Below are 26,075 nucleotides of genomic sequence, written 5' to 3'. Positions count from 1 at the left end.
CTTATCAAGTTTGGGGGTAATTCTCTGGAGTGGCAAGATGATGACATACACTCAAATGTAAGGCCTTTGGCAAAACAACTCGTAGGACCTATTTAAAAAAGACAAAACCAACCATGTTACACAACAAACATGCATTTAACAAACAGGGGAGGTGGGGAGTGTATATTCAAAATTTAAATCGGAGTACAGATGCGCTCGCTGCTGTGGTGGTTGCAAATATGACAGATCCAGTTACACCGAGTTACATTAACTGAAGATTTCTCGGTCAGTCAGAGATGTGACCGAGGCTGGGGTGGTCATGTGGGGTAAATCAGAACTGATGCGAAATTCCATGTTGAAAATTCTCTTGGTATTTCTAGACATCTCTCTGTTTAGAATAATTTCAATAGAATAGAAGGGGTGAGCCGGCATTTGTTCCAAAGGACCACCGTATGGGGCAGGCAGGCATGTCTCCATGGTTCCCAGCTTATGCACGAAGAGAGCACCTGAGCTCCGGCTGTCGAGGGACATTATCAAAATTGCACAGTCAAGGGAAGCAGCACTAGGTCTAGACCCCGGGCTGTCTGCCTGCTGGTAGAAAAACCCATGAACATGAACTCCCTGCTTCTCAGAAACAGGGTCCCTGGGCTGTGCTGGAAGGCTGTCTCCAAGCAGCCAGAGGAGCCGGGAACAGGCACAGGCTCCTCCCCCTGATCAGTTATTCTCTGAGACTTGAGTCTCTTTTCAGGCTGCATTAACTTTATGGCCCAGGTCAGGCCAGTGGGACGCCACTCAGTGAACTAGTGATGCAGTTGTTTCCAGAAGCACCCAACTCACTCTCTAGTGTAGCTTACACCCTGGGAGACACTAACGAGATTAATTCTTCGACGTAAAATCTTGTCAGTGTTGTTCTTCACTGTCCTTCCAGTGCCAAAACAGATTATGGCCTATTATGGTAGGGGCTCAATGAACATCTGCTGAAGTAATACTGAGGCTGATATAAGACCCTGGTTGTCATCTGCAACCAAAGATAATGATTTTCTTGTGCGGATCAATACAGCGTCATAGTTACTTATTTGTTATCTTTTTAATTAAATGCCACATATCTTTGTCTACATAGTAAATTTGGTAGTAAAATACTGCTGTTTTTCCCCCATTTTACAGATTGGGATTATGGGTAGGCTTTCCTTTGAAGAAGGGTGGTCAATAATTTAAAGATCAACTTTTTTTGGAAGGTGTGCCATTGTATGAAATTAAGAGAGAAGCACTGGATGGTCTTAAAAAAAAAAAATCTTTATCCACTCATATACATGGAATTGACCGCTGCTTGATGGCACGTTGCTAATCATTAGTTGTAGTGATTGCGTAGATGTGAGGGTAATATTACTGCATTTCCTCCCAAGGGTTATATAATTCAAAGAAATTAGCTCAAACGGCCTCCCAGTGATTTTAAAATAGGGCCTTTATCATAATGACAAATGTAGGAAGATAGCTCAGGACAGGGACGTCGTTTTTAAAGCACACACTTAATTCTGGATGTTGGAGCTGCACCGTGTCCTGGTGATGTGGTAAGAAAAGCATATGTGACGTTTACTCTCTAGAGGATATTTTTAAATAACATTTATTTAAATCGGTAATGCCAACCCAGCGTGGTTGCTTTTAATCTCATTTAGATGTCCAGCTTTTTCCCCTCACTTGATGGGATCCTAGCACTGACTACAATCCTTCAGGTGAGCTGCCAGAGAGGTTAGAACTCTGGACACAGTGTGAAGTGGAAATGGACAGGGAAGAACAATGGAAATGGGGGGCTTTGACTTGCCTGAGCTCGTTTCCATCATGGCGCCATTCCTGTGACCCTGGCAAATATGGAAACAATCTGGTGAGACTTTACAACCTATTTAGGCTTCCCTGGGCTTGCATATTTTTGGAAACAAACCGCTTACAATTGTTTTGTAAGCACTGAGGAAATTTCATGGTTGTGGTCAGGGAGACCTGGCTTCTGGTCCCAGGTCTTGTGCTGACCAGCCATTTGACCCTGGGCAGGTCATACAACATCTCTAGGCTCTGGGCTCTTGAATTTATGGCAAATGAGTTAAAGTAGACAAAAATATTTCTGTTCCAGGAGAAGATATAAATTCCTTGTTAATAATGGGTAGCACATTTCTCTTGTTTAATTATTCCCTGGCATTTTACAAACACCATCTTTAATCTTAGTAATTAATTTATGTCAACAAATGTTAAAGAGGTGTCCATGTGTCTGTGTCTATATGTCTAAGCCTATATGTCTATATCCATGTCTAAGTCTATGTCTACAAGTCTATGTCATATGTCTATGTCTAAGTCTATGTCTATATGTCTATGTCTATATTTGTATCAGTTACCTAGTGCTGCTGCAACAGAAATACCACAAGTGGGTTGGCTTTAAGGAACAGAAATTTATTTTATCACAGTTCAGGAGCTACACATCTGAATTCAGGGCATGGCTCTATGGGGAGGTCCTTTCTTGTCTATTTTAGCTTCTAGTAGCTGTGCAGCTCTCTGGCGTTCCAGGGCTTGAACATCTATCCGTCTCTGTCGTCTGCCATCATCTGCCTTCCTCTTCTTGTGTGCGTCTCTGTGTCCGTTTTGCTCTTTCTATAACTCAGAAGTGATTAGATTTAGACCCTACTCTACTCAGGTATGATCTAATTAACATAAAAAGAAAATCTTATTTCTAAACGGGATTACATCCACAGGTATGGGGGTTAGGATTTCAATACATATTTTAGAGGGACACTATTCAATCCATAACAATATCTATCTCTGTAGATATAGATATGTAGATATCCATATCTATTCCCATCTCTATGTATCTATGTTTACTTATCTTTTATCTCTATTTGGAGAGCACTAGAGGGAGAAGGAGAAGGCAGAGGCATGGGGTGCTCATCGTCTTTGAGCAGGCATGTGATGAGAATTCCACATGTCTGTATGTCTACTTGAAGTTCGAGGATCTGTCATTCACTGTTTAGCCCACATCTTGAAGCCAAAGCAATGGTCCCCAAGTACCTGTCACTGGATGCTTTTTATCTCTGTATGCATTCATATGTTTTCTCTTAAAGAAGAGCTTTCGGACCAATTATATTAACATCACCACATCTCAAGTGAATGGAAGTGTTACAAAATTTGAATTGCTGTATAATGTGCCTGACAGAATAGAGTGACGAAGGCTCCTCAAGTCAGTATGATGACTTTGTAAATTAATTTAATAAGTTGATAGCACAATTTCCCCCTCAGGTTTAACCACCTGTGTTCTTATAAGTCTTGAAGCTCTCTTGGGTTTCTCGATAGGTGCTCTGGTCCAATCCACCCTTTGTCCCACGATTCAGGTGGGTTGTCTGTATGCTGATACAGCATTTCCTTGGCTGGAGAGCAGTTCATAAGCCTCTTAGAGGAAGTGATCTTGTTGATGTCTTTCTACTTTGTGACTTGTCTTTAAGTTATCCTAGTCTTGACACATTATTTAGGACCTTTACAACAGAGTACTTAAATGAAAGTACTTCTATGGCAGTTGCTGGTTTTGCTGTTCATTTCCTTTTAATAAGTTGATGATGCCAAGTAATTTTTTTTTCCACCTGGAAAATAGAACCAGAGGGGATGGATATGTGTGTGCTCTTCCAGCTTTCGCACTGGCTATGTATGTCCTGTGAGATCAAGACCGTGAAGTCAAGGGCTCACTGAGCACACGCCAGTTGCTCCTTTAGTTATTAAAATGATGGCTTCCTTCTGGCCTCTCAAATCCAAGCTATATATTTATGGTGGCAAAGAGCTTACTGACTTTTAAGTGTCAGCACACTAAACTGATGGCTACTGAAGTGAATTTTGTTTTTGCACAACTCTTCTGTAAAAAGTACTGAGAGTGGTTTGGGTGTGGGGTTGGGGGGAACCAACCTGTCATTCAGTAGGGAAGGGTGCAACTGTAATGAACATGTGTGTTATGACAATTTGCTGCCTGGGGTCCCCCAGTGACTTCACATTGGCCAGAGTAAATGGGAGCATCCCTTAAAAGGAGCTCGCTCTGTAGAGTGTCATTGTTGAGTGTGATTCGTAAGGCCCTCCTTCTCACTGTGTCATGTTGCCGCTTGCAGTCATTGAAGTCAACAAGAGGGACATAGTTTCCTCTAGAGTAGAGTGTCATTGTTGAGTGTGACTGGTAAGGCCCTCCTTCTCACTGTGTCATGTTGCTGCCTGCAGTCATTGAAGTCAACAAGAGGGACATAGTCTTCCTCGTAGATGGCTCCTCTGCACTGGGACTGGCCAACTTCAATGCAATCCGCGACTTCATCGCCAAGGTCATCCAGAGGCTGGAGATTGGACAGGACCTTATCCAGGTGGCAGTGGCTCAATTTGCAGACGTTGTAAAGCCCGAGTTTTATTTCAATAGCTACCCCAGCAAAAGGGAAGTCATAAGCGCCGTGCGGAGAATGAAGCCCCTAAACGGCTCGGCCCTGTATGTGGGCTCGGCGCTGGACTTCGTCCGCAACAACCTGTTCACTGGCGCGGCCGGTTACCGGGCCGCCGAGGGGGTGCCTAAGCTCCTGGTGCTGATCATAGGCGGTAAGTCCCTAGACAGCGTCAGCCAGCCGGCCCAGGAGCTGAAGACAAGCAGCATCATGGCCTTCGCCGTCGGGAACAAGGCTGCCGATCAGGCTGAGCTGGAAGAGATCGCTTTCGACTCCTCTCTCGTGTTCGTCCCTGCAGAGTTCCGGGTTGCCCCTTTGCAGGGCATGCTGCCTAGCTTGCTTGCACCCCTCAGGACCCTCTCTGGAACCACTGAAGGTATGGTGGGGACAGCATCAGACACGTAGTAGGGTGGTTTTGAGGCAGAAGCTTTGAGGCAAAAAAAAAAAGGGTTTTATTTGTCTTTAGCTAACGAACGCCTGATACACGCAGCTGTGAGCTGATGAAGACCACAGCAATAAACAAGATGTATTTCAGCTTCCTTTTACCCTGAGCTGAGAGCTGTATGACTTAAAATGTCCTACAGTAAGAATGATGTGACTTAGACGATAGGACCTGGGGCCACCTATTATTGAGGTGTGTGGCCGAGGTGGTGACTTCAGCTCTTATCGCTGTTCTGTTGCTATGGTGACTTCTTCCCACCCTCCTCTCTCCACCGTCAAGATTTAGCCTGCCTCCCCCTTGTCCCGAGTCTATTTCAAATGGCCAAACTTGGCTAGCGTAGGACATGGCGTCCTCCGCTTTTAACCTTCCTCTCCTCTCTTTAAGGGATTTGGTTCTGTAAGAAAACATACTGAATGAATGAGTGTGAAGATCACTTACCTGGTGGTTCTTCAAATCCCTCACGTGATAGGATGATCCATGAAATGTTGTTTTTTAAGACAATGTAAAGGTCTATGGGCATGTGAACTGAATATGTAAAATTCACCGTCCTTAATGAAGATGAATCTCACAGAAGCAAACTTTTCCACCTCACAAATTTCTGTAGAATTGTTCGATGCATGGACTGTGTTGCATGGATGCATGCTTTCTCTTGAGACTTTCTGGTCTTCCTAAAGCCTCACTCTAATTTTTTTTCCTTCTTTAAAGTTTCTAACCCTCACTTTTTAAGCCAAAGTTCAACTTGATAGAACATAAGATAAGGTCTAAATTTTAGTGAGGCATCGGGAAAGAAATGGGAAATTAAAAAATTTAAGGGCTACTGCTAAATGTGTTGGAGGAAGCGCACTAATATGAGGATTATACTTTTTATTCTCTGTGTGTGTGACCTCAGCTGGCAGAACAAACAGTCTCTTTGTATTTTAATCACACCTTGGGCAAATTCCCATGGGGCCCCTTTTGATTATTACCTAGCAATGCTATGACTCCCCATAGGACACGAATGCCAGTAGGGAATGACAAATGGGAGGTGCTAGGAATGCTTCAAGGTGAGAAGAGACTGCTTTTAATTATTTTTTAAAGCCTTAAGGGACTCATGTTTTCCTGGTGACTTGGGTAAACTGGGAGTCCCTGGTTGGTGCAAAGGGTTCATGTGCTCGGCTGTTAACTGAAAGGTTGGGGGTTTGAGTCCACCCAGAGGCACCTCAGAAGAAAAGTCTGGCAATCTACTTGCAAAAAGTCAGCCACTGAAGGGCCCTGTGGAGCACAGTTCTACTCTGACACACATGGGGTCGCCATGAGTTGGAATCGACTCGATGGCAGCTGGGTTTTGGTTTCGGGTAAACAGTTTTTAAGCTGTGGGTGGAGAGTTCTTCTCAGTCCGTAGAATACAGCTGTGCGGGTGCACACCTGGCCGTGACCGCCGTCACACACATGAGTGAGGTGGGAAGGCACAGCACGCTTGTGGATTCCTTTTCCAGGGGAGGAATGTTCTGTTGCAAGGATTCCAATCATTTTGGTTGGTTGCAAAAATTCGAACTTTGGCACTGCATCTGCGTGAGCCAACTTGGCTGTCAACATGCCTCACCAACACCACCCGCCACTGGAGGAAAATATGCAGCCGCCTGCCATATTTTACAAGACGGACGTGCTTTGCCACCCTGATTGTCTCTGTGTTCTCAATGTTGGCATGTGTGCATGGGTTGTGTGCACACATGGTAAGACCCTCTGGGTCACGTATGTCTCACTCTGTTTTCTGTGCTCCACTGCAGTTCGCGTAAACAAAAGGGATATCATCTTTCTTTTGGATGGATCATTCAACGTTGGAAAAGCCAATTTCCCTTATGTGCGTGACTTTGTCATGAACGTAGTTAACAGCCTTGATGTTGGACACGACAATATTCGCGTTGGTTTAGTGCAATTTAGTGACACCCCCGTAACGGAGTTCTCTCTAGACACGTACCAGACGAAGGCAGATTTGCTGGCCCATCTGAGGCAGCTGCAGCTTAAAGGGGGCTCGGGCTTGAACACAGGCTCGGCCCTGAGCTTCGTTCATGCCAACCACTTCACCGAAGCTGGCGGCAGCAGGATCCGTGAACAAGTGCCGCAGCTCCTGCTTCTGCTCACGGCCGGGCAGTCTGACGACTCCTATTTGCAAGCTGCCAACGCGCTAGCGCGCGCAGGTGTGCTGACCTTTTGTGTGGGCATTAGCCAGGTGAATAAGGCCGAGCTTGAGCAGATTGCTTTTAACCCGAGCCTGGTGTATCTCATGGATGATTTCAGCTCCCTGCCAGCTCTGCCTCAGCAGCTGATTCAGCCCCTAACCACATATGTTAGTGGAGGTGTGGAGGAAGTTCCACTCGCCCAGCCAGGTAAACCCACCTCACAACGCGCGGGCTCCCTCTCCCTGTTCCGTGTCTCCCTGGAGGACAGTTGGCCAATCTGAAGCCGAGAGTGTAGTAAATCCTTTGAATGGGTGTGTGAGACACTGTACCAGCAAGTTGGGATTCTCTGTCTTTAGAACCAGAGGTTGGCAGTTCGAATCCACCAGCTGCTGTTGGGGAGAGAGATGTGGCAGTCTGCTTCCGTAAAGCCTACAGCCTTGGAAAACCCAATGGAGCAGCTCTAGTCTGTCCTGTAGGGTCGCTGTCAGTCAGAATAGACTTGATGGCAATGGGTTTGGTTTTCTCTAGAACACTTTTTAGGGTGTTCATTGATGAAAGCAAATATATCAGGTTCAGCTTATGTTTTGCCACGTTGTCCCACTCTTTATACAGAAACTTTTTTTTTGGCTCCAGTGCCTGTCAAGATTCTGGAGTTCAAATTCAGAGGGATATGATGGAAATGAGAAAGAGAGAGAGCGAGCTTCCCTTTCATACATGAGTATGCACTGTGGCCATTTAAACATTTAAATTATTTTCTTTATATTATATTTTTATGTTCAAGATCCACTGTATCTAGCAAGTTATTTGTTATAAGCCCAACAAAGGCTGTATCTTTATGCAATAGTAAAATGGTTTCCAAAAGAAGCTTAGATTTTTTTTTTTTTTTTTTCAAAATTAATGGGGCAGAGAGACATGAAGCATTAGGTCTACCAACCCTGATGTCACAAAGATGGGTAGCAAGATTGAGCCAACTGAAACCCAATCACAGTAGTTCTGAGAACTCTGTGAACTGAAGATAATGATCACATTGCCCTGGGGAGCCTTCTGTGGGCTACCGCTCGTGTTTTCTGTCATCTTGTTACCGTAGAGTGACAAACACTGAGACAGGACCTAGCCTGCAGAGCAATGGCAGGCACTATTTTGGGTTCTGATCCATAAACTCACATTTAATAAAAAGATAATCCAATTAGAGCAGACACATGGCCATTCAGTTATGCTTGGGTGCTTAACACATATCAGTCTTTAGACATGGAGGTCAAATGTCTAGCACAGGTATGATGAGGGTCACGTTTTCAAAAGTTTTATTTGTAACAATTTGAAATGCTGTCTGTTCTCCTAGTGCAGTTACCACCTAGTGCGTGAACAGAGCCCTGTGGGTTGCTTTCGTTGGCTTGCTTTGTTGATGAAGTGTGGCGCCAGATCGGATAGACAGAGCTAGTCGTCCTATTGCTTTGCAAACATACACTGCTTTGAAATGGACCTTTGAGTGACAGCTGGTGGGGTTCTCTTTCCTCTTGCTGGTACAGTGGTCGTCAGATGTATTTTGTAAACACCCATTATCAAGTGCAGGTGGTGCTGGGCTGAAGCTGGTTGGGTGCCTACTAATCCCTCTTCTTTCATTATGCCCTCATCCACTTTTGTTGTAGAGAGCAAGCGGGACATCCTGTTCCTCTTTGACGGCTCAGCCAATCTTGTGGGCCAGTTCCCAGTTGTCCGTGACTTCCTCCATAAGATCATCGATGAGCTGGACGTGAAGCCTGATGGGACTCGGATTGCGGTGGCTCAGTACAGTGATGATGTCAGGGTGGAGTCCCGTTTCAATGAGCACCAGAATAAGCCTGAAATCCTGAACCTAGTGAAGAGGATGAAGATCAAGACAGGCAAAGCCCTCAACCTGGGCTACGCCCTAGATTATGCACAGCAACACATCTTTGTGAAGTCTGCTGGGAGCCGGATCGAGGACAAAGTTCCCCAGTTCCTGGTGCTATTGGTGGCCGGGAGGTCAAGCGACCGCTTGGATGGGCCCGCCAATAACCTGAGACAGAGCCCCGTGGTGCCTTTCATCATCCAAGCCAAGAACGCAGACCCTGCAGAGTTAGGGCAGCTCGTGCCGTCTCCTGCGTTCATTCTGGTTGCCGAATCACTTCCCAAGATTGGAGAGCTCCAGCCCCAGATCGTGAACCTCATAAAGACAGTGCACAATGGGGCGCCAGCACCAGGTATGGCTTCTGCAGCCCAGTTCTCCAGTGCATGTGTTGGGGTAGGCTGCTGGCTCCGAGTCCTCAGATAGAAGAAGCCCTCTATGGGTTTACATGGAAGGCAGAGATTTAATATGTTATTTCTGCAGAAACTGTAGCATTTGAGCTGTTTTCTTCCCCCGGCTTTGGCTGTCTGATGATCTGCTTCATTGAAGATCACAGCCAAGAAAACCCTTTGGAGCAGTTCTACTCTGTAACACATGGAGCCGCCATGAGTCAGAATCCACTTGCTTGCAATGGTTTTTTAAAAAAATCTATTTTGGTTTTTGACTCTCTTGCTAATCCCTAGGGTAAGATAGGAGAATTAGGATGATTATTTTAAAGGACATCAGAATATTTTATAAGACATATTAAAAAGATTTAGATGTATCGGTGGCTAAAAATCCTCCTTTTCAAAACACAGCTTTCACTGTATGCATAATAAAAGCGTACATGATGGTTCCGTTATAGCTAAAACAGTCTTCATAACCCCCAGTGTCTTTATTTTAAGTGGGTATCAATTCCCAGTGATGATTCCCACGCAGTGTGTTTAATTCCTTTACTATACTTGTTAACATTAGAAAGCATTAGGGGAACAGGGAAGTTCCCATCACAAACACTGTGTTAAAATTTTTAATTTGACAGTGTATATTACCATGATTTTTTGTTTAACGACTTTTTGTATGGGGATAAAAATGCCGTAGAAAGAATACTTAACTTTGCATATCATCCTTTTGGTTAAAAACTGAGCAGCTAGAGAATTTCTGTTGACTGCTGGGCAAGTTCACTTGGTTTTGGATTGTAACCCAGAGATCTGGGTTACATTTTTCCCCACTGATTCACTTGTGACTTGCAGCAGATCACTTGAAACCTCGCTGTCCCGTCTATGAAATAATAATGGCTGTGTTGGCTCTGCCATCCAGTATCTCTCCCCATCAAAAAAAAAAAAAATTTTTTTTCTTGAGCACACTGTGTTGAAGATTAATAAAAAATACTATTCAAGCATTGGAAAGTTCTGAAAGGAAAGGGCTAGATATTGGTGTATCAGTTTCCTATTGTTGCTGTAACAAAAGACCACAAACTTCATGGCTTACACAAACATGAATTTATTATCTTACAGTTCTGGAGGACAGAAGCCCAAAATCTGCCTTACCAGGCTGAAATTGAGGTGTTAGCAGGCTTGTGTTTTTTCTGGAGGCCGCAGGGGAGAAGCCCTTTCCTTGCCTTTTCCAGTTTCTTGAGGTCACTTGAGTTCCTTGGCTTGTGGCCTCATCCTGAATCCTCAAATCCAGTAGTGTAGCATCTTCTCTCCTCTCTGACCTCCGCTTCCATCCTTCCCTCTCTGGGGCCATTGTTCAGATGACCACTTGGTATGCAATTGTCACTCTTCTGTCCTGTGTGACTCATCAAGGTCCTCATCTCAGTTTCAGGCGGAAAGGATGTGGTCTTTCTGATTGACGGCTCTGAGGGTGTCAGGAGTGGTTTCCCCCTCTTGAAAGAGTTTGTCCAGAGACTGGTGGAGAACCTGGACGTGGGCCAGGACCGGGTCCGTGTGGCAGTGGTGCAGTACAGTGACCGGACCAGGCCCGAGTTCTACCTGAATTCATACACGGACCAGCAGAGTGTCGTCAATGCCATACGTAGGCTGACCCTTCTGGGGGGGCCGACTCCCAACACTGGGGCCGCCCTGGAGTTTGTCTTGAGGAATATCCTCATTAGCTCTGCGGGCAGCAGGATTGCAGAAGGTGTCCCCCAGCTTCTGATTGTCCTCACGGCTGACAGGTCTGGGGATGACATACAGGGCCCCTCAGCGGTCCTCAAGAGGGGAGGGGCGGTGCCCATTGGCATTGGCATCGGGAACGCCGACATCTCAGAGATGCAGACCATCTCCCTCATCCCGGAATTTGCTGTGGCCATCCCCACCTTCCAGCAACTGGCAAGTGTCAACCAAGTCATCTCTGAGAGAGTGATCCAGCTCAACCGTGAAGAGCTGGACAGGCTGCGGCCTGTTCTCCAGCCGAGTCCAGGTAAAGAAGTAGTTCTTTTTTTCCTTGGTCCTTGTAATCATCTGGGCTTCTACTTGTTTGGATGATGGGCTACAAATGGTTCTCAATTTTGTTTCCTCTGTCATACGGATGAAAAGCAGAGTTACGTGAAAAATTAGGAACCATGTGCCTTATTTGGTCTTGGTGGCTGGAAATGGCAGAGGCTTGGAGGGAGGCTAAGATTTGTGTGTTTGGCCGAATTAAAGTCTAAAAGAGTAGCATATACTTAGCTCATAATTCCAACTCCCTAACTCTACATAAAGGGTTGTGTATAGATGTCTGAAGGGACATGGGCTCCAACCATTGGAGTCTGACCACTGGCACTCTTTGAGATGTCCAGGGCTCACTCTGCTTTCACTCTTTTGACTGACATTTTGCATATAATAGTTGTTACTAGGACCGCTTGCCTGTCAGGTGGTGACACTGTGACAAACTGGAAGGTGGTCCATTAATGCTAAGAATTTCGTGTCAGCGAAGGCGAAACCCATGGTAACGTTTGATTCACAGGTATTGGCAGCAAGAAGGATGTGGTCTTCCTCATTGATGGGTCCCAGAGTGCTGGGCCTGAGTTTCAGTACATCCGCACGCTCATCGAAAGGCTGGTGGACGACCTGGATGTGGGCTTTGACACCACCAGGGTTGCAGTTATCCAGTTCAGCGAGGACTCCAAGGTGGAGTTTCCGCTGAATGCCCACTCGAGCAAGGATGAGGTGCAGAATGCCGTGAGGCAGCTCAGGCCTAAGGGTGGCAGACAAGTCAACACCGGGGGGGCCCTGGAGTATGTGTCAAAGAACATCTTCAAGAGGCCACTGGGAAGCCGCATCGAAGAGGGGGTCCCTCAGTTCCTGGTCCTCATCTTATCCAAGAAGTCTGACGACAAGGTGGATGACCCGGCAGCAGAGCTCAAGCAATTTGGGGTGGCGCCTTTTGCCATCGCAAGGAATGTAGACCAGGAGGAGCTGGTTAAGATCTCTCTTAGCCCTGAGTATGCGTTCTCCGTGAGCACCTTCAGGGAGCTGCCCAGCCTGGAGCAGAAATTGCTGACTCCCATCACGACCCTAACTTCAGAGCAAATTCAACGTATCCTGGCCAGCACGCGCTATCCTTCTCCAGGTAAGATTTGCTTTTTTCTCTGAGTGCTTTTGGTATAAAAAATAACAGTCTCAAGGATTATGGTAGTCGTGATAAGTTAAATTAAAATAAAGGGATACCTGGTGGTGCTCCTTCCCCTTTATATGGTCAATGCTTTCCAGCCAAAAACCATCGGAACACATCCATGGTTGAACAGGTTGGGAGAACGTGCGCCATGATGAACCATAAGTTTTCTCAGTAAGAGAATGTTATAAAGGACTTAAGTTAGGTTTGGGGCTTGTGGTAGGTGATTTTGGGAAGGTTTAAGGAAATGAGACTTTGCCCTGGATTGGATGCTGTCAAGAAGCAGAGATAATTCTCTGATTCGTTACGTTAATAAATCTAATCCAAAAGGGGGAAAGTTTAGAGCAAGGTTAAAGCTCTAATTGGTGAAGAAGCAGTGGTCATTCATATTAGCCAGGACAGGGTAGTGTTTAGTTATTTTTGTGGTTTGGACAATGTTCTTTGGGTCTGTGTTTAGATAGGGTTACAAAGTGGTCTCGTTTTTATCTTGGTCAATCGTGGTCACAGAGTGGCCTTGTTGATGTGAAAACGTTTCTGTTGAACAGGAGAACCCCAATGTCTGCCTCGGTGCACCGGGCCAGCTCCCAGATGGCAGGGGCTGCTTTTCTCTTTCTCAGTGATGTGGCCTACTAAGCTTTTGCTGTGCTGCATTTCCACTATAAATAGCCCAGTGATTTAGGAGACAAGACAGATTGGAATTTGTTGAGTGGCAACATATGAGTAGTCCGATAAAATGGCGTCCAAGAAGTACCTCGAATTCTAGCTAGTAGGAAAACAGGAGCTTATCTTACCCACGACTTCAGCGTTAATTTTATGGTTTAAAATGGATTCATGTAAAGAAAATGGGGGAGGTAATAATGAAAATAAAATCTTTGTATAAATACTAGAGGTAAGTGAGCGAAAAGAAATACTATGAAACAAATACCTGGGACGCTTTATCGTGATTGGTGCGTGTAGTATTGTACTGTGAGTACCCTGCCCCTGATGGGCTGGGACAGGGTGGCAGTGAAGGCTGGGGAGATGGCATGGCATGTTGGGCCAGAGGTTGGACATTCGGGTGCCACTAGCCAAGTGGTAGTCTTGGACAAGTCACTCAGGCTCCTTTGGCCTCACCTGCCTCTCTCTTTTGTAGAACAAAGATGTTGCTCCAAGTGGTCTCGACCTCTTCCAGTAGTTACAGTTCCTGATTCCATATATTACTGTAATACAGGACTTGTTTCTAAATGCTGCTTACTTTTTTTTAAATTTGTGGTAACTCAGACCACAAAGTCAAAATTAAAATAAACTCACAAAGAGAAAGTTTTGGAGGACTTAAACGATTTCAAGCAGTGGAAATTGTGTTGGTGAAAAAGGTCCAATTTTTAATGATGAATTTTAAGAAGCCCAAGAGATAAATAATACACCCATATTAAGATATAATTTTAACATTTATTGATATTATGGTGCAATATAATGCAGTGTCCAGAATATAATGCAAAATGCAGAGATAAGAGCAGATGAGGGCGAGTCATGTACTATATTTCCTCTTTTTTTCTCTTTTATCCTCAGCTGTTGAGAGTGACGCTGCAGACATCGTCTTTCTAATTGATAGTTCTGATGGTGTTAAGACGGACGGCATTGCACATATTCGAGACTTTGTTATCAGGATTGTTCGAAGACTCAACATTGGCCCCAATAAAGTGAGAATTGGTCTGGTGCAGTTTAGCAATGATGTCTTCCCCGAGTTCTACCTGAAAACCCATAAATCCCAGGCTGCGGTGCTTGACGCCATACGTCGCCTAAGGTTCAAAGGAGGATCTCCGCTGAATACTGGCAAAGCCCTGGAATTTGTGGCCAGAAATCTCTTCGTGAAGTCGGCCGGAAGCAGGATAGAAGATGGTGTGCCTCAACACCTCGTCCTGTTCCTTGGTGGAAAATCCCAGGATGACGTGTCCAGATTTTCACGGGTGATAAGCTCCTCTGGGATTGTGAGCTTAGGGGTGGGAGACCGAAACATCGACCGAGCTGAGCTGCAGACCATCACCAACAACCCCAGACTGGTCTTCACTGTGCAAGAGTTTAGAGAGCTTCCCAGCATAGAAGACAGGGTCATAAACTCATTTGGACCCTCCGGGGCCACCCCTGCACCTTCGGGAGTGGACCTACCTTCACCCCCACCGCCAGGTATGAGCTGTGTGGTCTGTGACTGCAGATTGTGGTATCCATTTTTTTAGGGTAATTGAAAAGATTATTTTAAGTTAAAGATTAATTTAATTAAATTAAAATTTAAATCAAATATCAGTTTAATTAATATCTGATAATTAATAATTAGCATTCATTTTAATATTTGTATTCTTTCAGGGTTGTTTTTGCAGATATTAGAAATCAAATGCTGGAAATATAATCCAGTTGAAATTGTAGAAGGGACCATACCCCACAAAGTGTGTGGTCATTGATTTTTTCATCACTTCTGAGGTTAATTGCAGCCTTATGGAAAAGCTCTATAAATGTATATTGAGGGTTAATCAGAGACTCACTGGTTTTCAGTACTGGACAGAATCTTTGAAGTCAGCCACCCCATGCCCTGATGAGCATGACCTTGAGGTCAACCTATGCCCAGTGGTGGGACATCCACCACAGCCAGGCACCCCTCCTTCTTGGACAGGACTGACCATCAAGAAGGAACTCCCTAGGGGGATTGTCCACCTAAAGCTTCCACCCATGTCCCTGGTTTTAACCTTTGGGGTTGCTAGGAGCAAATCGAATTCCTCCCCCAGCCCACATCTCTTCTTTACCATCATCTCTTCTTGATCTTCCTCTGGATATTGGCCATGCAACATCCAAACCAAATGATTAGGGTTGGTTTCCCAGGGAGGAGCTGTACTCTGTATTCCTGTTTAGCCTTTTCACTGCCTCTCTCCATCTTAGTTATGACCCTTCTTACACCATCATCTGATCTCCCCTCCTCTCTGCTCCAGCCTCAATTGCATGATTATAGTTAGGAAATCAGTCCCGTATGCCATTGATTTCCAGAAGGCTGTCACAAGGCTTTCAGCACACTGGTACTTATTCCTCCAAAGATTCATGGGGTCCTCTTCTCATTTTCCCACCTGCTCCTCCAGCCTTTCGTGTCATGCCTCTGGCACATCTCCCCTCTTTCTGGCTGGAGACCATCACTTATGTTTGACAGAAGGAAAGGGTATAGTGACATTCCCTGAAACTCTCAAGATCATCGACCATTGAATCCAGGTCCCTATTGAATTCCTGGGATACTGTCACTCTGCCAGGAATAACTGGGGCTCAGTTTCACTGAGATCTCATGTTTCCTTCCCTTTTCGTTTAGATGAATTACCATGTACTGCCTTGGTGTTAGAATAATTTTTCGGGCATAGGCTGATCTCAGGGTCATGCTCATCAGGGCTGACTTCAAAGATTCCGTCTAATGCTGAAAGTCAATGAGTCTGCGATTCACCCTCAATACACCTTTATAGAGCTTTTTGATAAGGGCTGTGAATTCAAGAACTAGAAAGGCATGGGATAGAGGGAAGATTTTCATGTCAATAACTTACAGGACTGCCTCGTTTTCATTAGTTTAATTTACCTCTTGCAGGAGCTCTGGTGGCGCAGTGGTTAAGAGACTGGCTGCTAACCAAAAGGTTGGCAGTTTGAATCCACCAGCTGCTCCTTGGAAACCCTATGGGGCTGTTCTACTCTGTCCTGTAGGGTCACTATGAGTCAGAATCAACTCGACGGCAAAGGGATATTCATGTTCTGATGTGTAAACTGCATTTCTCCTGATTTCCATTTTAATCATGTTTAGACAAAAAGAAAGCAGACGTCGTGTTCCTGTTGGATGGTTCCATCAATTTCCAGAGGGACAATTTCCAGGAAGTGCTCCGTTTCGTGTCTTATATTGTGGACACAGTTTATGAAGAGGGTGACTCCATCCAGGTGGGGTTAGTCCAGTACAACTCTGACCCCACGGACGAGTTCTTCCTGAAGGACTTTTCCACAAAGGAGCAGATTATCGACGCCATCAACAAAGTGGTCTACAAAGGGGGGCGACACGCCAACACCAAGGTGGGCATAGAGCACCTGCGGCTGAACCACTTCGTGCCTGAGGCGGGCAGCCGCCTGGACCAGAGAGTCCCACAGATTGCGTTTGTGATCATGGGAGGGAAGTCAGTGGAGGACGCTCAGGAGGCGAGTCAAGTGCTCACCCAGAGAGGAGTCAAGGTGTTTGCGGTGGGTGTGAGGAACATTGACTCAGAGGAGGTTGGGAAGATAGCGTCTAACAGTGCCACGGCGTTTCGAGTGGGGAACGTGCAGGAGCTGTCAGACCTGAGAGAGCAAGTTCTGGAAACGTTGCACGATGCAATGCATGAAACCTTATGTCCTGGTGTACCTGATGTCTCCAAAGGTAACCCCCATTTTGTGCCTGTTTTCAATCCTGTCCTTTTAAAAAGAAATGATTTATTTGGTGAAACTATACACAGCAAAGGGTCTGTCATCTCACAAATTCGACATGTACAATTCAGTGACCTTGCTTACATGCTTCAAGTTGTGTAACCATTCTTGCTGTCCTTTTCCAATTTACTCCACCACCATTCACATAAGCTCCCTGCTCTCTAAGCTCATCTAACCTTTTGAGTTGCTCTTGTCAATTTGAGCTCACATAGACAAATCTTTGAAAGAGCTCAATGCTCAAGGCGGACATACTTTACTAATTAAGCTAAACTGTTATTTGGTTCAAAGCAGACTTTTGGGGAAAATTTTGGTTTGAGGTTTAAGGTTGAAAGTCCCAGCTGCTATTGTAGTACTTTCTTCCAGGATAAGAGCGGAAGTCTATCTTTTCTTGTCCTTAGAAGATTTACTCTTTTTATCCTATCCTTAGATCCCAGAAATGATTCAGACTTACTGATCCCTACTTTTGTTTATTGGTTTATTGGATCAATTGCTTGAGACCAGAGTATTTGAATTCTCAAGTGTGTTTAATTTCAATCACAAACTTGGGCTTCAGCTAAAAACCTACTGAAGATTGTCACACCAACATTGATCAACATCACCAAAAAGCAAACTTGTATTAAAATGGCCTACAGTTTTGTTTCCTAATGGTTGACATCGTTTTTCCCCATGAGAGAGGCAGATCTAACTGCTTCTCAAAGCTCATATGTAGAAGATTCCATTTCATCCATGAACAGCACACCCTGGTCCATATCCTGGGTTGTGCTGGTCATGGGTATAAGTGGTGCTTGTCTCTGTAGCCCTGACTTGGAGCTCATTGCTTGCGTTTCTCCTTTTCAGCCTGTAATATGGATGTGATTCTGGGATTTGATGGTTCGAGTGATCAGAATGTATTCGTGACCCAGAAGGGACTCGAGTCCAAGGTGGACGCCATCTTGAATAGAATCAGTCAGATGCAAAGGATCAGCTGTACTGGCAACCAGGCGCCCACTGTGCGAGTGTCTGTGGTGGCCAACACGCCCTCGGGGCCAGTGGAGGCCTTTGCCTTTGATGAGTACCAGCCAGAGATGTTCGAGAAGTTCCAAAACATGCGCAACCAGCACCCCTACATCCTCACTGCAGACACGCTGAAGGTCTATCAGAACACATTCAGGCAGTCCTCCCCGGACAGTGTGAAGGTGAGCAGGAGCTCCCCCTTGTTCAGATGCTTCCTGTGCATTTTCTGGGTTTTTACTGGTGGGAGGAATACCTGGTGTCTAGAAGATCCTCGCCCAATCTTATACACACTCTTCATGACTGACTGGGTTGCTAACATGTATATGCAAAAGTCCTTTACTTATTAACTGATCATCATGGCCTGAAATGTAATGTCTTCCTCATTTTGGTGGTTCAACTTAAAGTATTAAAAAAAATCCTAGGAATCAGTAATTAAGCTTGATTGAGTTGAATTTGTGATTAATTCATGTTTAATTATAGTCCTATGCATTAAATAAGCTATGTTCTCTACTTATGATTTTCTCTGTCTCTCTCTCTCTATATGTATATATATGTAAAACAAAATCAAAACCAAACCCACTGCCATCGAGTTGATTCTGACTCATAGTGACCCTATAGGACAGAGTAGATCTCTCCCGTAGGGTTTCCAAGACTGTAAATCTTTACAGAAGCAGACTGCCACATCTTTCTCCTGCAAAGTGGCTGTTATGTTCGAACTGCCAACCTCTTGGTTAGCAGCTGAATGCTTTAACCACTGGGCAACCAGGGCTCCTTTCTATATATATATGTGTGTGTGTATATATATATGTATGTATACTTACATACATATACATGTATACATATACATACACATATGAATACATACATACACATACAGGTATATACTTATATATATTTTGGTTTTATATATATGTGTGTGTGTGTGTGTGTGTGTATAAAACCCGTTGCCATCGAGTCGATTCCGACCCATAGCGACCCTATAGGACAGAGTAGAACTGCCCCATAGGGTTTCCAAGGAGTGGTTAGTGGATTTGAACTGCTGACCTTTTGGTTGCAGCTGAGCTCTTAACCACTGCGCCACCAGGTCTCCATATATATATATATGTATGTATGTATAAGTATATGATTCCCAGAAGCTCCATAATACAAATAATAGAATGAGATAAATTGTTTTGATAGTCATTATTGGTGCAGGCACTAAAATATAACCATGTGTTTTATATCTCATTTATTCCACAATATCAAAGAACTACGAACATGGGAGAAGCATTACTTGACCTTGGCCTTCAGTTTCCTCAGCTAGAACTAGATGTCTCTCAGTTCCCTTATAATAGTTTGCCCTGCTTCTTCTCCATTTGAGCTGGGGTGTGACACATCTTTTCTTTCTAGGTGGTCATTCATCTTACTGACGGGGCGGATGGGGACGTCGATGCTTTACAGAGAGCGTCCGAGGAACTCCGACAAGACGGTAGGTTTGGTGGTGTTCTAAACAGAAGGAATAACCCGGGCAAGGCAACGGTGTGCTGCTTTGCTGGGGAGTGTGACTCATAGCGACCTTACGGGTCTGAGTAGAACTGCCCCATAGGGTTTCCAAGGAGCGGCTGGTGGATTCGAACTGCTGACCTCTTGGTTAGCAGCAGAACGCCCAACCACTACACCATCAGGGCTCCTCACTTATTACAAGAACATTCTATTCATTAGCTTGCTTTTCTTGAGCAATGAAGATGAGACTATTATTTTGGAGGTATGGCACTGCAGTTCCTCCCAGGGCACGTGTGTGTTATGTGAGACTAGAGGTGGAGAACATATGCACAATTATACTTCACGAGTGCTGCATTTATACCAGTACTTTTAGTTATTGGTGTGTCTGAAACTATTGCCCAGAGGAGTCCAACGTTTCTGTAGTTCTACTCTTTAAAGAGATGATTAGTTCTATTAAAAATGTTTATGTCAAAGACCCAATTTTATGGTTAGTTTTTCTAAAAAAAAGGAAAGAAAAAAAGGAAATTCAGGTGGAAAGGTGTTGCAGCGTCTCTCCTTATCAAACACGTCTTTCCTGGCAGGTGTCCAAGCTCTGATCTTCGTGGGCCTTGAACGGGTGATCAACCTGGAGAGGCTGATGCAGCTGGAGTTTGGTCGAGGGTTCACGTACAACAGGCCCCTGAGGCTGAACCTGCTGGATTTGGATCACGAACTAGCAGAGCAACTTGTAAGTCTTCCTTGTCCTTACACACAAATCGATTTAAATGCCTCGGATTTTGGCATTTCAAGATAGCCAAGTCAGTTAGAGCACAGTCACTAGAATATACCCATGTGTTTATACCTATTTTGTTCCACAATATCAAAGAACTATGAACATGGGAGAATCGGTACCTGACCTTGCCCTCACTTTCCTCCACCATAAAATGAGGTGGCTGAACTAGAGAATCTCAGTTGCCTCATAGTTATCATCAGGTGAACGGGGGAGGGATTGCGGGTGGGTAACTTGATTCGTTTAATTTTCTTGAACCAGTTGCCGTTGAATCGACTCCAACTCATGGTGATTCCACCTATGTCAGAGCAGCACTGGATTCCATTGGATTTTCAGTGGCTGATTTTTTGGAAGTAGATCTCCAGGCGTTTCTTCTGAGGCACCTCTGGGTGGACTCCAACCTTTAACTTAGCAGCTGAGCGTGATAACCTTTGCACCCCACAGGGACTCCTAATTCACTCAGGACGTGTCTTGTTGCCATAACAGGAGAGAATTTTGGACGTGGAGGTGTAAGATTGCTGGAAAATGAGTGGCTAGGGTTTCCAGTGCTGCTCCTTTTAATGGATTTTCATTCCTAAGATTTCTGATCATCCCCAAGCAGGAAGCAGTGTGCACAGCATCCGAACACTTCCATGATGAAAAGAAAAAAAAGTTCAGGAGAAGTGCAGCCACTTTTGAATATAGAAGTACTTGCATTACCTCCTTTTCCTCTCATTTCCTTTGGCTTCCTGATCCTCACTGAGTAAACCAAACCCATTGCCGTGGAGTCGATTCCAACTCAGCAACCCTATAGGACAGAGTAGAACTACCCCATCGGGTTTCCAGGGAGCGGCTGGTGGATTAGAACTGTTGACCTTTTGGTTGGCAGCCGAGCTCTTAACCACCGTACCACCAGGGCTGCAGGCCTCACTGAGAAGGAGATGCTAACTCCTTGGTAGGCAAGGGCTTGCTCGAGCCCAGGGCTTTGGGATAGGGATGGGTGTTGGGGAATGTAAGGCTGAGTTTAGGACTCAGAGAGTTCTTGGTGGCAGTGGCAGTGGACTCTGCTACGTGAATGGGATGGGCTGACTCTGCCCTTCCCTCCTTCCGACCCTTGTTTCCAGGGCTGGAATTAGGATTTTGTAATTGGGTGGATGGGCGTGATTAGATGAATAATCTGGGCCATGGGAGAAAGTGAAAGTCTAGGAAGTTCATTGCGAGAGAAAGCATGTGACCACCGCTGTTTGCTGTTACTTGCCATTGAGTTGGCTCCAGCTCACGGTAACCCCATGCACAGGAGAGCAAAATGTTGCCCAGTCCTCTGCCATCTTCATGGTCACTGGTATGTTTGAGTCCATTGTTGAGTGTCTTCCAATATAGGGGGCTCATCTGCCAGTACTATATCAGCCAATATTCTGTTGTGGTGCATCAGGTTTTCACTGGCTAGTTTTCAGAAATAGATCTCCAGGCCTTTCTTCCTAGTCTGTCTTAGTCTGGAAGCTCCACTGAAACCTGTCCACCATGGGGGACCCTGCTGATATTTGAAATACCAATGGCATAGTTTCCAGCATCACAGCAACGTGCAAACCACCAGAGTTCAACAGACGGGTGGTGGACTAGTTTATCACGAGTTTAGCAGATGGGAATATATCTGGGTGTGCACTTTCCATGTACGATCAGGGGCTGGGATGGGAAGGGAATGTTGAGTGTCTGATGGGTGTTAGAGGCACTAGTGACCGAGAGCTGAGTGTGTGTGACTAAGAGGCAAGGACTGTGCTTGTCTGCCCCCCACCCACGGCTGTCCTGGAGGCCGACGTCATATTCTGTGACTGTGACCACGGTTCTGAGAAAGGACATGCAACTCCCCCACTCCCAGCCAGCCCCCTGCCAAGAGGCAGACCTTCAGCTAAGCCAGTGCTGAGTTCATACTGTCAGAAGTGGTTTCCTCTCACGGTGAAAAGCCACTTGTATCAGATTTTGACTTTCGCAGGATACGCATGCTTTTTTTCTAGGTATTTCCTGAGGCATGAACATTTTTTTGTCCTTTCATTTTGCTAGGACAACATTGCCGAGAAAGCTTGCTGTGGAGTCCCCTGCAAATGCTCTGGACAAAGGGGAGACCGGGGGCCCATCGGCAGCATCGGGCTGAAGGTAAGGCAGTTTCTCCCCCTTTCCTTACGCCTGAGACCAGCTTTCAGAAACCCGGCATTACTCTGGCTGGGTAATTTCTCTGATATTACGGCACAGTGATGGACAAAGGAGAAGAAAAGATATTCCTGCTTTGTAGAACAAGAAATCCAAGGTGCAGATCCACCAATAAAGATGGTTTACCAGTTGCCATCTAGTTGACCCCAACTCATGGCGACCCCATGTATGCCAGAGTAGAACTGTACTCCTTAGGGTTTTCAGTGGCTGATTTTTCAGAAGTACATCACCAGGCCTTTCTTCTGAGATGCCTGTGGGTAGACTCAAACTTCTAACCTTTCAGTTAGCAGCCGTGTGCATTAACCGTTTGCACTCTCCAGGGATTCCAAAGACGGCTTAGGAAGGTCCAACGATTGTCACAGTCTCCCCTTCCGAGGGTGGACGTGAGCATCTTCCTTAACGTGCTGGTTCTTCTTTCCAAAGTAAAGTTAGAACCAGCAGGCGTCGTTGACTGGTGACCTCTCTTCACATGGTCAGTGGGACCCTTCCCATTTGCCTCTAAGTTAGCAGGAAACAGGCTTTCCTGGCAGAGCACAAGCCTTAAAGATCCCGATAGAAAGAATAATTACACAGACATAATGAGTAGAAAAAACTGAAGTTCCAGGAAACAATGAAAGGTGGTAACTTTTAGCACTGCTCTACCAAACGAATGGGGAGCACCTTGTTGTCGTTAGGTGCTGTTGAGTTGGTTCCAACTTATAGCGACCCCACGTACAACAGAATGAAACACTGCCCAGTTCTACACAGTCCTCGCTATCATTGTTATGCTTGAGCCCATTGTTGCAGCCACTGTGTCAATCCGTTTCATTGAGGGTCTTCCTCTTTGTCGACGACCCTCTGCTTTACCAAGCATGATGTCCTTCTCCAGGGACTGATTCCTGCTGATAGCATGTTCAAAGTATGTGAGACGTAGTCTCGCCAATCTTGCTTCCAAGGAACAAAGAACACCACAGGGTTAACGAAGGACCCAATTCACTCTGTTTCAGGGCATTTCCGGAGAAGACGGCTACCGTGGTTACCCGGGAGACGAGGGCGGGCCGGTAAGTGAGAGCTGTGGGCGGCTTCCGGTTTATTCCTTCCGGGTTCCGCACAAGCTGCGTGAAGTGGGGGGGCTCTCGATCGGTTTAGTTTTCAGTGGTTTGCCCCTTGGGAGGAGACTTAATTTCGAACTTCCTAACAACCGTACCGCGGTTTCTGCATTGTGGAAAATAGTACAATCACCTGACAAAGTGAGAGCCGCGGGGGTGGGACGTGCAGGCTTTCCCAGATTCAGCTTTGGAGGGAGGGAGTCACGGTCTCCGGGAGAGACGACCACCCAGTGCGGCGGTCCAGAGTCTCTGCGGAGTGAGGCGCTCCCGGCAGAGCATCCTTTAGGCGGAGTCTCCGGGGGTGGGGGGAGGTTTGGTGAATGGGGTCCTCAGTAGTGAAGGGGTCCCGTTGAGGGTGGGTTAGGCTCCAGGAACAGGGCCCTCGGGGGGCAGTTCCTGAGCAGACGCCGGTCTGAGAGGCCCAGGAGGGTGGTCCTGAGAGACTAGAACAAGGCCAGCCTGGGACGGGGAGAAAGGGGCTCTCGGGAAGCAGTGAGGTCACCAGGGCCAGCCAGCGCTGGTATCAGGGCTGGGACCTGGTGGGGAGCTGGGAGGCCAGGGTGGGGCCGTCAGCCCCTGGGTTCTCCGTGGGGGTCCACACCAACCCGGTGTCTAGGCCCCTTGCTCACCCCACCCAGACCCCTTTCCCTCCAGGGCAGAGAATTGTAGGTAGAAGGCCCGGCCCTGTGCCATAGCTGGGAGCCCGGGAGGGGCACTCAGGCTGCTGGGTTCTCCATGGGCGTCCAGTGCCCACATAAGCCCAGTGTCCAGGCCCCACTCACCCTGGGTGCTCATACCCCACCCAGATCCCGCTTTCTCCAGGGATGGGAATGCAGGTTCAAATCCTGGCCCAGCACAAGAGCCTCTGCAGCCTGACTCTCCTGGGGAGAGTCACCACCTGGCTCAGGCGGCCCGTCCACACTCTGGCCCGGTGAAATCCACGTTCTATCTCATGCCTTCTCAGGGACAGACTCTCAGTGCACAGACCATGACATGGAGCTCCAACTTTCAACATGCCTTTTTTCTCTTATGACAGGGAGAACGAGGCCCGCCCGGCGTCAATGGCACCCAAGGTTTCCAGGGCTGCCCCGGCCAGCGGGGCATAAAGGTGTGAAGGGGGGGTGACGCTGCCTTTGGGGTGGGGGCCCAGGCTTGGCGGTGTGCGCAGAAGTGGAGCAGGTCTCTCCGAGGCCTCGGGGGAGGAGGGCCTGGGGTTCCCTGTTGCCAGCGCCCAGCAGCCTCCCTGGAGGAGCTGGCCTGCAGTTGGAGGGGGGTGTAAGAACAGAGAAATCGTTTCCCATGGAGACACACAGCAGCCAGGGACTGTGCAGAGCACAGAGTGGGACAGAGATAGAGAAGGCTTGTGGCCGCGGCAAGGAGCCGGGAGGCAGGACTGTCTTGCTGGCAGGTTCTTTGATGGGAAAGGTTTGGATTCAAGGGCTACTGGACTGGCTCCTTCCGTTGCTGATGTCTGAAAGAGAGCAGGTGCTGGAGGGAAGGGCCGGCAGGATACAAAGTTACAAAGTCTGTGAAATTCCTCTTCAGCGGCCTTTGGAGGCCCTTTCCTTGGCTTTGAAGGCCCACCCCTCTTGCCCAGGGAGCTGAGACCCCCCCACCCCAAGTGTTCGGTTCTAGCCAAACTAGCTTTATAAACAGCCACGTGATGGAGATGCCAACAGGTGCGTCTCTACCACTGGATTTTCAGACACTGTGGCTTTCAAACTAGGCGGGAGGCAGAGATAGCATTGCCTATTCAGCCCTGAGTGAGCCGCCTCACAGAACCGGAGCTAACGCTTTCCCCTTTCCCCTTGCCTTCCAGGGCTCTCGTGGATTCCCAGGAGAGAAGGTATTCAAACTTGGTTTTGTTTGTTTGTTTACTTAAACGTTCCCAGTATTTATTCTTCCTTTGCCGGATAGCTTTCTAGCCTCACTTGTGTGTCGTATTCCCTCACAGGGTGAATTAGGAGAAATCGGGCTGGACGGCCTTGACGGTGAAGATGTAAGTGATTTACCCTCTAAGTTCAAATGCTTTGGCTCTCCAGATTGTAGCAACTAACACTTCAGTCCTCTTTAGAAGCCAGTCCGGGAATGACATTCTCTCATTGTCTTTGGCAGGGAGACAAAGGGCTGCCAGGTTCTTCTGGAGAGAAGGGAAATTCTGGAAGAAGGGTAAGTGTCTTTCCATAGAGTTGCTGTTACGGAAAAACAAACATTCTATTTTAGGGAGTATTTATTTTCTTTACTCTTACATGATAAACCTGTTCCCCCCAGGCAGTCTTCTTTGGTTCCCCTCCAGGTGTGTCCATGATATCCCCTATATCTGTGTCTGCTCTGACACGTCCCATTTTCTTGTTTAGATTATACGTACTACAGGGCAGGGACTGAGTTGGTTTCATTACAAATAATAAATCTCCGGTGTCTGGTACAGAGTAGGTCCCCAGTAGGTATTTGTGTATTTACTGAACGAATCAGAAATGTTTGTAAGTGATTCTACCTTCGTGGTCAGTGAGTGACTGACAAATACTGTTCTGTTGAGATGTATGAATTGAGAAGCGTGTTTTTAAGATCAAGATGAAAATTTGAAGTCATAGCTCATCTTTTGCCTCCACTTGTGTGTGTGTGTGTTTTATCCAGGGTGACAAGGGACCGAAAGG

The 26,075-nt window shown here is 46.4% G+C and overlaps 1 protein-coding gene across 1 annotated transcript in view; it reads left to right on the top strand.

The window, feature by feature from the left end:
- The window catches only part of COL6A3 (collagen type VI alpha 3 chain), an 85,059-nt gene that overhangs the window by 9,696 nt on the left and 49,288 nt on the right, over positions 1–26,075 (top strand). Inside the window, exons 4-20 of the mRNA XM_023740847.1 lie at positions 4,213–4,797; positions 6,630–7,229; positions 8,669–9,241; positions 10,684–11,286; positions 11,812–12,417; positions 14,008–14,622; positions 16,259–16,858; positions 17,743–18,080; positions 19,288–19,366; positions 19,962–20,107; positions 22,187–22,279; positions 23,320–23,373; positions 24,458–24,529; positions 25,241–25,267; positions 25,376–25,420; positions 25,537–25,590; positions 26,056–26,073. Of these exons, the coding sequence (XP_023596615.1) occupies positions 4,213–4,797; positions 6,630–7,229; positions 8,669–9,241; positions 10,684–11,286; positions 11,812–12,417; positions 14,008–14,622; positions 16,259–16,858; positions 17,743–18,080; positions 19,288–19,366; positions 19,962–20,107; positions 22,187–22,279; positions 23,320–23,373; positions 24,458–24,529; positions 25,241–25,267; positions 25,376–25,420; positions 25,537–25,590; positions 26,056–26,073 (5,108 nt within the window). The remainder of the gene's footprint in view (positions 1–4,212; positions 4,798–6,629; positions 7,230–8,668; positions 9,242–10,683; positions 11,287–11,811; positions 12,418–14,007; positions 14,623–16,258; positions 16,859–17,742; positions 18,081–19,287; positions 19,367–19,961; positions 20,108–22,186; positions 22,280–23,319; positions 23,374–24,457; positions 24,530–25,240; positions 25,268–25,375; positions 25,421–25,536; positions 25,591–26,055; positions 26,074–26,075) is intronic.

The sequence above is a fragment of the Trichechus manatus genome, unplaced genomic scaffold (assembly GCF_000243295.1).
Source record: "Trichechus manatus latirostris isolate Lorelei unplaced genomic scaffold, TriManLat1.0 scaffold00165, whole genome shotgun sequence".
In the NCBI taxonomy this organism is placed as follows: domain Eukaryota; kingdom Metazoa; phylum Chordata; class Mammalia; order Sirenia; family Trichechidae; genus Trichechus; species Trichechus manatus.
This window is presented reverse-complemented; position numbering and strand designations above follow the sequence as displayed.